The 11579-nt window shown below is 44.9% G+C and overlaps 1 protein-coding gene across 4 annotated transcripts; it reads right to left on the reverse strand.

Moving 5' to 3' along the window:
- Positions 1-1456: 1456 nt before the first annotated feature.
- On the reverse strand, positions 1457-9965 carry ZNF397 (zinc finger protein 397). Of its 4 annotated transcripts, none has more exons than XM_061399601.1 (5): positions 9860-9965; positions 8082-8576; positions 7672-7813; positions 6351-6416; positions 1457-5177 (listed from the first exon to the last, which is right to left on the reverse strand). In XM_061399601.1, the coding sequence occupies exons 2-5, from the start codon at positions 8493-8495 to the stop codon at positions 4129-4131; spliced, it is 1671 nt and encodes a 556-aa protein (XP_061255585.1). In that variant the 5' UTR covers positions 8496-8576; positions 9860-9965; the 3' UTR covers positions 1457-4128. The 4 variants fall into 4 exon arrangements, with proteins under 4 accessions (XP_061255585.1, XP_061255583.1, XP_061255586.1 ...); XM_061399599.1 differs by having other exon boundaries at positions 8004-8576; XM_061399602.1 differs by lacking the exon at positions 6351-6416.
- Between the last annotated feature and the right edge of the window lie 1614 nt (positions 9966-11579).

Below are 11579 nucleotides of genomic sequence, written 5' to 3' on the forward strand. Positions count from 1 at the left end.
GGAAACAGGGGAAGGAGCTGTGGAAGGCTGGGAGCTGGTGATCTCAGCTTTGATTCCATGGCCAAAATGTGTCTGAGATGCTAGCTAGTCCCTGGGGATGCAGTTCATCAGGTGAAGCCACAAAATTGAGGGGCCATCTGGGGCTGAACTGTGGTTGAAAGAACATGGGAATCAGAGCAAGTCCCCTCTGAACACACATGCCCTGCATCCACCAGAATCCGGACACTTCCCCACCTGTCTTGAGAGCAAGAGTCTGGGAGAATGCCCCAGCTTTCCCCTCTCCTCTCAGCAGGTCCTTAATACAATCACACATGAAGGAAAACCCCATGACCCTCTAGATCTGCCATCGTTCGTGCCTGCCAAGGAGACAGCTGTGAATGATAGTTACTGAGCAGCGGTGTCTGGTTCTGGCCCATCAGAAAGCAGGGGGTGGGTCTGTCTACTCACCCTCCCTCTTGACTTTGCAGAAATGCTCTCCAGATGAGTTCCTTCTGCACGGAAATGACTGGCAAGTCTCCCTGCTCTGAAGATTCACTTCAAGGGGCAAAAGAATCAATGCTGTTCACAGGGGAGTTAAGACCAAGGTCAGACGTGTTTAAATTTCTAATTCTCTCATCTAGACAGTGTTAACTAGCCTGTGGACGTGAGGGAGAGGTAGAAAACTGGTATTAAGCACTGTGCCTACATTCCACATCTTTTAAAATCCAAGAATTTGTGCAGGATCCGTTTAGGGTAAACAGTGGACTGCCTCTCCACCCCAAGAAATGAGGGATCTGAGCAGAAAAGAAACAGATGGGTTACTTTTCCTCCAGCAATTCTGGTGAAGGAAAAAACAATTACCTTTGGCATCTACCTTATTTGGTGCCCATTCCCCCCCCACCCCCCACCTCCACCCCCACCCCCATCTCATAAACATAAGACTGTTGAAGCTTTAACTCTTAAAGAGATCACCTACTTCAGATCCTTTGGACTGAGGGTCCAGAGTTATGTGACTTGCTTGTGGTGCAGAATTCATGGAAAAGCACCACTGAGAACAGAAGTCTTCTTGTCAAGGCTATTGTTCTTCACAAAAATTTATAATTTGCAGACTTTTTTGTACACTAGTGAGGTGAATACATCTGCACTGTCATTTACCAGTGAGGAAGTCACAGATAGTTAATGAGTTAACTGACCTCCTGGGACTCAGAAGGGACAAAGATGCTATAGAAAGCACGTGCTTTTCTTGGTGTTTTTCAACTATCCTAGGCTTCCATTCCCTTTTAAACCTTTTGTTCCTCTAACTTTAGAAGTTTGAGATATTTATTGTAGGAAACGTTGGAAGACACAAGCACAAGAAAAAAAAATTAAATCACCTATAATCTTATTACTCAGATGTAACCAGTATGCAAATCAGTTTTTATATATTTCCAGTATTTTTAATGCATATATTTTTAAATGAATCATATTGTATGCAGTCTTGTGTTTTTACTTAAGATATGCTTTGTCATTTATTATTAATCAGCATCACTTTTTAAAACAACTTTGTATACATTCATGATGGTTTCTGAAGCATACATTTCCAGGTAGAATTTTAACAAAAGGCAACGTTTAAGGCTTTCAGTGTTGATTGCCAGACAGCGTCTATTCACACCTCACCAGCAGCATCAGAGTCCCAATTTCCCTGAATCTTTGTCATGTTTTATGAGGGGGGAAGAATTGCCACCTCAACTCTTGCTTTAGTATACGTCTTTAATTCTAGCAAGGCTGACATTTATTGTCTGTTGGCATTTATACTTTGGTGACTTGCCTATTTAAGTACTATTTCTTCTACTGGGACCTTTTCATGGGGAGATGGTACAGAGAAGTGGCTCCATGGACATGTTCTGGATTCCTACTGCCTGGGTTTCCAGTCTGACCTCACCACTCTATCGCCACATGATCTTGAGTAAGCCATGACCCTAAGCCTTCATTCATCTCATCTCTAAAATATGGGCTGTCTGAGAAATAACACATCTATACAAAGCCTTTGCACGTACCTATTATGTTTCTTACCAATATACATTAAGAACTCTATGAAGAGTATCTGCCTTTTGTAATGTATGTTGTAGCAATTCCTACTTAGCAATTGTTCTACCAGTTTCAGTTTGATTGGGTCTGCCTCTGTGGAAGAGGAACAGGAGTTGAATGGCTTTACCATGCTATTCTGTTAAATGTAACTGATCATTTTTTACATTCTCTTTCCAAGCCTGAGCTGTAGCCCTCCCACCGTTTTTGTTGGTTAGTACAAGCTCATGCCCCAGTAGGAGCATTACGTCTCTATCCTCATGAAAACCCTTCTCTTTCCTATGTACAGGACACGAGATTCCCAAAGGTTTCTATCTTTGGTTAAGGTGTGTGACGTGCTAAGTCACATCAGTTGTGTCCGACTCTGTGACCCTATGGACTGTAGCCCACCAGGCTCTACTGTCCATGGGCTGCTCCAGGCAGTTCTGGAGTGGGTTGTCATGCCATCCTTCAGGGTCTTCCCTGACCCGGGGACTGAATCTGCAGCTGTCTCCTGCACTAGCAGGCACGTTCTCTACCACTAGTGCCACCTGGGAGGTGTGTTATACCTCCAACCTATCAGAAGCTTTAAGCGACATGTCTTCCTGTTGCTGACTAAACTCTGTACCCTTCTGCATTGCACTGAGGAGCACCTGTCTGAGGAGACATTTCCTGCTGGATCCCTCAAAAGAGGGCAGTCTCTGGATGGACCATGACTGGTACTGTTACTTCCCTTTAGTGTGGTCTTTGACAAACTTCCCAAGACTGATACTTCTGATAAAAAGATAGAACTGAACACGTGAGGTGCTTGGAGAAGAAAAAGCGACCCAGCAATGGACAAATATTTTTTAGCACCTGAGGCGGGTGTGCGCACTGTTGTGGAGGCACAGCCCCAGAGACAACAGGGCAGCATGGCAGCTTCTGACCCAGAGCCTTGGGAACTAGAAGCTGAGGTCTGACCAAAGAACCAAAGGAGTCCTTACACCTGCAAGGGAGAGAGCTGAAACTCTAGGACTCTGCTAGACTGGGCTCTTTCTGGCCCCCCTGCCCTCCCCCACATGGAAGGTCTAGCCTCCAGGATGGACAAGGAAACGACCTATTAACCCTTACCCTGGGATCACACAAACCAAAACAAAGCTCCTTACCGCCCTGTGTTCCAAAGACTCCAGGTTTTGTTTATTGACAGACTTTTCCACTGGTTCAGGTTTTAACTACAGGCACTGTAGTAAACAAGACTGGCTACACCCATGTTTCTTTTATAGTCAGGAGGACTATATACTTCTTTTATACTTCAGAAGGAACTCAACAGCCATGCTCTACGTAACACAGCCTTTTCCTTTTCTCAGATGTGCCAGACTTTCTTCCTGGTGGCCTACCTCCCTGGCTAACTCCCACTCATCCTTCAGGTAATTTTTCTCAGAGGCCTTCCCTGATCCAAGGTTGGGTCAGGTACTCCTTAACGTCACACAAGCACTGATGGAACCAGTATCACTGCCTGTTTGCCTTGTTCATGAAACTGCAGAGACAGGCTTACTGTCCACCGTACCCCTTGTGCCTGATAGCAGCCACTCAAAAAATAACTGCTGGGATAACTTAATTTATATTTTCTCTTCAATGTCTCACTTTTGGCCTGCCCTGGGCTCAATAAGTCACTGATGAAACTGTTCCCCATGTGTTGCTGCCCTGCCACTGGTCTTAATTGGTCAGTAAAACCTTTTGCATTCCTGAGAAAATATCCCTCATACTCTCCATGCCATGCCCCAAGTCTGACCCATGGATCATTAGATGCATTGACAAGAGTCTGGATTGCTGTGCCCTCTTTGTGACAGTCTCATGGAAAATGAGATTTAAATGTTATAATCCCATCTTCTGCATCTCCTGAGGATTCCTAATGTTAAGAGAAAAGCTGCCTGCTGTTCTGATTAGTCACAGGAAAAGCTTTCAGGGGACAACGTGCATGAGCACTGGGAAGTGCTGTAGTCAGATGACTTGAGACCTGGTACTTTATAACCACCTCTGTGGAGTTTTACTCCAAAGTAAATGAAACCCTTCTGACAAAGATAGAAGCCTGACTCAAATATTTACAGTATTCAATGTATTCACAAGTCACTTTACAGTGTGGACTCTCTGATGGCGCGTGAGGACTGATCTGTGCCTGAAGGCCTTGCCGCACTCACTACATATGTAAGCCTCTTCCCCGGAATGGATTCTCTGATGCTGCACAAGGGCTGAGCTCCTTTTGAAGGTTTTGCCGCATTCGTTACACTGATAAGGTTCCTCTCCACTGTGAATTCTTTGATGTCTGATGAGGTTTGAGCTCAGGCTGAAGGCTTTTCCACACTCATTACACTCATAGGGTTTCTCTCCACTATGTATTCTCTGATGGGTTATCAACTCTGAGCTCTGCCTGAAAGCTTTTCCACACTCGTTACATTCGTAAGGCCTTTCTCCTGTATGAATTCGCTGGTGTCTGATAAGCTTTGAGCTTTGGCTAAAGGTTTTCCCACACTCATTACACTCATAGGGTTTCTCACCAGTGTGAATTCTTTGATGGATAATGAGATAGGAACTCTGACTGAATGCTTTGCCACACTCGTTACATTTACAAGCTTTCTCACCAGTGTGGATTTTCCGATGTCTAATGAGGGCTGAGCTCTGGTTGAAGGCCTTCCCACATTCGCTACATTCATAGGCTTTCTCACCGCTATGGATTCTCTGATGAATAATAAGATAGGACCTCAAACTAAAGGCCTTCCCACACTGGTTACATTTGTAGGGCTTTTCTCCAGTATGGATTCTCTGGTGTTGTGTTAGAGAAGAATGCTGTTTGAAGCTGTGCCCGCAGATGTCACACCTGTAAGGTCTCTCTTCTGTAGGAACTTTCTGATAGGTTACAGAGTTTGTGCTTAGAATCAAGTTTCTCTGGGGCTCAGGGTGGTCTCTGTTTGCTAGCAATTTGTGTGTGAAGATTACTGGACTAAAACTGGCCCTCTGGGAAGGGGATCTTCTCAATGTCTCCCCTGGAGCACTCCCTTGCTGCCACTCTAAACTGCTTTTGTGTTCACTGAATCCTCCAAATGAAGGCTCCTGGGAAAGTCTCTGTGATTTCTCTCCTGAAATGTCCTTCTTTATTGCTGATTCATTATTCTCACAACCTGAAATGGTAATAACAAAAAATAATGTTTTATTTCTCTAGTCACTTTCAATACTCCCTTTCTAGGTTAGAGAAAATAGATGCTCCTGCCTACAAAGATATAGCTGTCTGCATGCACCTTTTCTTTAACTGGTCAAGATAGGGTCCCTCCTCCATTCTCATACTAAGGCCTACGTCCACAGTTTGAAATTTATCCTTTCCTGCCTCCTCTGAGACTTCAGTAAATCAATTATCCACTATTTCATGCCTACTGTTTTGATCTTTCTCCGCTGACTCCTGTTCATCAGCACTTAAATAAATTCAAGTCTCTTCATCTTTTTAAATCAAGCTCCTTGCCTATACATCTCCCTCATGCAACCTCACTCCCACTCAGAGTAAAGCTTCTTCAAACAGCAGTCTGTACTGGTCCCCATTCTCTAATCTGCTGTCTGTCTTACCTATGCACCCTCCACCCTGCCCTCGTCAAAATCACCAACTTCATAGCTGCTAAATCCAATGGCCACTTTCTGGATCTTCCTCAGCTGGCCTCTCTGTAGCACTAATACTGCAGACTACACCTTTCTTCCAGAGACACTCTCTTCTAAACACATTAGCCTGATTTCTATGGCTGTTCCTTCTCAGATTCAAGGTCAGTCACTTGAACACGAGTTCCCTAGAGTTCTGTTCTGAGCTCTCCCATGTCCTCAGTCCACCAACTACCTCCTCCTTAGTCACTAGTTAGGCTACATATTAATATCTCCCCAGATCACCAATTCTAACCCAGTTCTCTTAAGCTCCAGACTCTCATATCCAACATGAGTTGGCCATGTTACTATAAATAACTGACAAACACCAAAATGTCCCAAACTAAATTAAATCATCAGATGTGTTTTTTCAGCTGTGATCTTCCCCATCTCTCACCCCATCCTGATTTATTCCCTGTGGCCACGTGGATCCAACTGTCTCTAACCAGACTCTGCACTGCCTTTCTCAAATCCATTCTCCTCTCTGCAACTGAGTCTTAAAACACAGATCTGATCATGTCACTCCCTTGTCTAAAACCCTTCAGCTGAACCCCACTGCACTGTACAAACCAGTTAGGATGACAGACACATTTTCACAACCTGTGTGCCAATTTCCCCTCTAGTTTCTCTCTCTTACCCAGGAATTCTCTCTTCAATTTAAATGGAATTACCTGAAATTTCCAGAACGGGTTGTCTTCTCTCATCTTTGGGACTTTGTGGCCCTTGCTTATTTGACACTGTAATGTGGGAAACATGGATTTGACCTCACCCCCAGTTCCTGGCACAGAGCTTTGAAAACCCCTGCAGTTTCATCTGTGGTGGAGAGGAGAGGATACTGGAGCTTATGCTAATGAGTTGACTCTTAGAGGGCAGGGAGGGCTGGTTCCCAAAGATTTTCCAGTTTGACCGGAGAGTCAGAACTTTCAGTCCCACCCTGAATGCCAGAGAGAGGGGCTGGAGATTGAGTTAATTACACCAATGGCCAATGATGTAATTAATCATGCCTAACAAAACCTCCATAACACATTAAATAAAAGGGTTCAGAGAGCTTCAGGGACAGTTGTGCATCCTGAACTCCAGAAAGAGAAGCTCCTGTGCTCAGGCCCCTTCTGGACCTTGCCCTGTGGGCCTCTTCATCTGGGTGGTCATCAGTATCCTTACAATGAACAGGAAACGGTGAAGAAGGTGTTTCCTGAGTTCTGGGAGCCATTACAGCAAATTATGAAACCTCAGGATGCAGTTGTGGAACCTCCAATCTGCAGCCAAACTGGACAGAAGTGTGGGTAATCTGGGGACTCACTACATGTGAGACTAGTATCTGACGGAGGGCAGGGGAAGGGGCAGTTTCCTGGGACTGAAACCTTAACCTGTGGGGTCTGTACTGGTTCTGGGTAGTTAGTGTCAGAAGAGCTTAACAGGAGGGAAGACTCACATATCCACTGTCAGAAGTGCTGTGAACAGAGAAACAGTTTTTCCCTTTAGTGCGGAAGCTCCTGCTCCCACTTATTTACCCAGCTTACCTCTACTCACGGCTCCCGTCTTAGCTGAGATGTCTCTCCTTCCAGGAAGTACTTAGTGAACCTCTAAAATTGACGTGGGTGTCTTTATATGTAGTAGGACCCAGTAGCTACATTTATTCTATAATTTACTACCTGGGACTGTATTATAATTGCCTTTGTGCTTGCCAACCACCCCATCTAGACCCAAACATTCCTGAAAACAGAGAACCACTGCCCACCACAATACAACATGTATTAGCACCCTATTAAGTCATGTAATGAAGCAATAAATGAATAAAGGACAGGCAAACTGACACAAGGAGGGCTAACTGCAATTCACCAGGACCGCTGAAAACAAAGCTGCAGAAGTGAGCACCTCCTTTCTAGAATAATAAAGATGAGGTTCACCTGGAGTGTGCTGTAAAATGTAGCTAATTCCCTATCCTTGAGACCAGAGGCCTGATAAGTTTCCAGATGAGTTTCTATTTCTTACCACTCTTGGGGGAAAGGCAAGGCTCCCAGGGTTTCAGCTGTTTCTTTAAAGGCTGGCGTTGAATATGTGTAAACTCCTGGGCTGCTCCAAGACAGGTCAAATCCTTCCAAGGCATTGGTGGTCCCTGTGGAGTAGCTGGGACCTGAAATCAGTAAAATATGGTTAGCTCTGTGAGAAAATCCCTAGGGAAAATGCTTAGTAAAAATCTCTCAGGGGTTAACAAAGACATCTCCTGGGATGAGGGATAGGGACAAAAGAACTATGAAAGACAGAGATGGGTATGGCCCTAGTAGTCACTTCAGGGTTATGGTTCAGTGGAGATAAATTCTCACCCCATTCTTATGATGATGCCACATGCTCGAGTCTGTACATTCCTTTTCCCATAACATATCACATCTCCCTGTTCCCACCTGCTGCCCGGGATCATCAAATTCCCTCTCCAGATCCTCCAACAGAGTCACAGCTTCCTCGCCATTCTTTGGACTATGCTGCTGAACCCAGATCTGCAGCTCCTCTGGCAGGATACTCAGGAACTGCTCCAGCACCAGCAGCTCCAGGATCTGCTCCTTTGTGTGCAACTCAGGCCTGAGCCACTGATAGCAAAGCTCCTGGAGTCGGCCCAGCGCTTCCCGGGGCCCCGGTGTCTCCTGGTAGCAGAACTTTCTGAACTGCTGGCGAAACAATTCTTGGCAGGATCGGGCACTCCCACTCTGCTTAAGTTTCTGACCCCAAGAACGGCTTTCTTCTACTTTCACCAGTATCAGCTCTTGTTCCTGAGAATTCTGAGGTACTGGGGTTGAAACTGCTCTGGATTCCACAGCCATTCTGGGCTGAAACAGCTTAGCGTGAAGCTCACTAAAACTGGGTCCTGTACTTCAGAGTTTCTTTGGGTAATCTCTTCTTTCCTGAAGGATATAAAAGCACTGTTAACTTACAGCGATGAAAAAAAAACCTCTAAGAACTTGTAATAATAAAGATCAGTCACTGGAATAACACATGGAGTGGGGTCAGGGTGGAGACCGTAACTAATAAACAAGCGACAAAACTAAAAATCACTCATCTCATTCAATGTCTCTCATTCTGTAGAATTCCTACCACATTTATACTATGAGGAATTATTTTATAGACAAAAGAAAGCAGCATTAACTTGAATCATATATTGGGAAATGTACTCTTCAATTCTCTTTCAATCCTGTTTGCATCAGGGAGAACAGCCTGTCTTTAACATCATCTGTAAAACTTGCAAAATTCTCTTTAAAATATAGGCTTCAGATTTCCATGGGTAACCGTATCTAGCTAGGATTTGATATGCTTTTTAAAATTTTATTTTAGTTACCTTTTACTTATGGCAAATTATGGTGCTTTTCATCTAAGGTAGTAATAAAACATTTCAAAAAATTCATATTAAACATGAGTTGAGTTTAATGAAAACATCGTTGGACATTTGCCATTTGATCAAATTTAGTATCTGATGCACTTCCTCAACAAACACTGAGGCACTTATTATGGGCTCTGTCCTGAGCCAGGTTTTGGGATACAAAGGTTTTTACTCCTGAATAAGAGTCTACCCAGGAATTAACCAAGAAGTATTTGTTAAATGCTTACCACGTGCTCAAAAACACGTCAGATACTATGAGACACAAAAGCAAAACCGTTAATCTAAACTCTCAAAATGTTTAGAACTCATAGGGGAGTAAACATTTTAAAAAGTGAAATATGGCAACTAATAATTTGTGTTTTAAATTTCATAATGTACATCGATCATGATCTGATTTTTGGATGGGAGAATTTCGATGGAACAGTATGCCCTTGAATAGTTAGGACAGATCAGTACAATTTAACCCTTAGCTAACCTACAGTTAACTTTAGAGAACAGACTACTTAGCCTACAAATCTGTAGTTTATTTACCAGCCCCGTCGCAGTAGCCTTTCTATTCTTATACCTCGCTTAAATCGCAGTATCTTAAAAGTCACAGTGGAGGAGGAATAATTGCCCTTTCTGCCGGAGAGCAGAGGCTAGATTGCTGGCCTCCCCTGCGTCCCCAGGACACTCGGAGATGCCGCCACGACAAGGTGCCGAGACCCAGGGATGGACAGGCGAAGCAGCGGGAATCCTCCACCCCGCGCCTGCCGCCCGGGCCAAGCGCCCTCCCCATCCTCCCTCCGCCTAGAGTCCCACGTCCCTCACCGCGAAGCCCAGGAGCGGCCAGGGCGCGAGCCGCGGACCTGCAGCAGAGAGCCACAAAGACCGGAAGTACCCGCCCGCGGCCTTCCGCTCGCGCGTCCTCCTGAGCCTCCGTCCGCCCCGCCCCGTGTTCACAAACAGCCAATCAACGCGTGGATCTGGTCCTCCCACCGCCTTCCCGTGGTGGCCTCGGGATCCGAAGAACGTCGACGCCTGGTCAAGGATGCTCAAGCGGCGGGGGTCCCGGTGGAAGTCGCCACTGCCCGAGGCACCGCTCACCGACTCGGTCACCTCCGTACTTGATGTCTTGTCACTCCCGAGTCATCTCACCTCCAGTTTTTCAGAAAATAGTTAGAATTTTCCTGTAATTCCTGTGCATTTCCAGTACTGCCAACAGAAGTGAACGTGTGAATGAACTGAGCTGAACAAAAAGTAACAACCATTTTTGTGCTCTTCCCTGTGCGTATCGTGTGAGCCTTACAACTGCTTTTTGCGGTAGCTGTTTATGCCCACACTGCCCTGAGTCAGGGAACTGATGGCCAGAGACGCCGAAGTCGCCGTATTTCCAGGACAGGGGTCCCCGACTTGGCGCCTCTAATAAGGAATTTTTTCCATTTTTCACTGGTTTTAAGTCTTAGTGTTTAAGTTGTTCTTTGGCCATGCAGTAGATTAAAAAACGATGCCTCCTTGTTGATGTTTGGTAGAAACCAGCACAACACTGTAAAGCAGTTATCCTTCAATTAAAAATAAATTTTTAAAAAGATACCTAATGTTGATTTCATTTGCATTTCTTTTAAATTAGTGAGCTTGAGTTAATGTATTTTCCTCATGTGTACTGACCATTTATGTTTCTTCGAATAAATGGCTTTTCCCATTTTTAAAACTGAGGTGTTGCTATTTTTCTTTTCTATTTGTGAGAGAAGGGTATCAACTCATTTGTCACAAATATTTCCCCTTTTATTTGTATTTGTTTTGTAAATGTTAGTACAAGGTGGTACATGGAGAGAAACAACTCTTTTGTGAGCTAAGATGAAACACATATTTGAAGAAAAAATACTCATTAGCTTTCAGAGTAGGCAATGGCACCCCACTCCAGTACTGTTGCCGGAAAATTCCATGGACGGAGGAGCCTGGTAGGCTGCAGTCCATGGGGTTGCTAGGAGTCGGACACGACTGAGCGACTTCACTTTCACTTTTCACTTCATGCATTGGAGAAGGAAATGGCAACCCACTCCAATGTTCTTGCCTGGAGAATCCCAGGGACGGGGAGCCTGGTGGGCTGCTGTCTATGGGGTTGCACAGAGTTGGACACGACTGAAGCGACTTAGCAGCAGCAGCAGCAGCAGCTTTCAGAGTGGCTTGCTAAATAATTCCTAATCATAGTGCACAGACTAGAACAATTTTACAAAGCAAGAGAACAAATAATACAACTTTATACTTCAGCTGTTGCTGCCTAACAAACCACTCCAATACTTCGTGACTGAAATAGCAGGTGTTTTATTGCTCACAATTCTGTGGTTGGGACTGCAGACGGGGCTTAGCAGAGATGCTTTATGAGGTGTCAGCCCACGTAGCTTAATTGGGACTGGAAGGCCCAGGATGATGTTGCTCGCCTTGTTGTGGTCTTGGTGCTGCTGCCTTTTGGCTGGAGTCAATTAAGTCTCCTCCATAAAGTTTCCTCCTAGTGGCCCGTCATTTGGGAGTTAGCCTAGACTTTCTTACC

Source organism: Bos javanicus, chromosome 24 (assembly GCF_032452875.1).
Source record: "Bos javanicus breed banteng chromosome 24, ARS-OSU_banteng_1.0, whole genome shotgun sequence".
Lineage (NCBI taxonomy): Eukaryota > Metazoa > Chordata > Mammalia > Artiodactyla > Bovidae > Bos > Bos javanicus.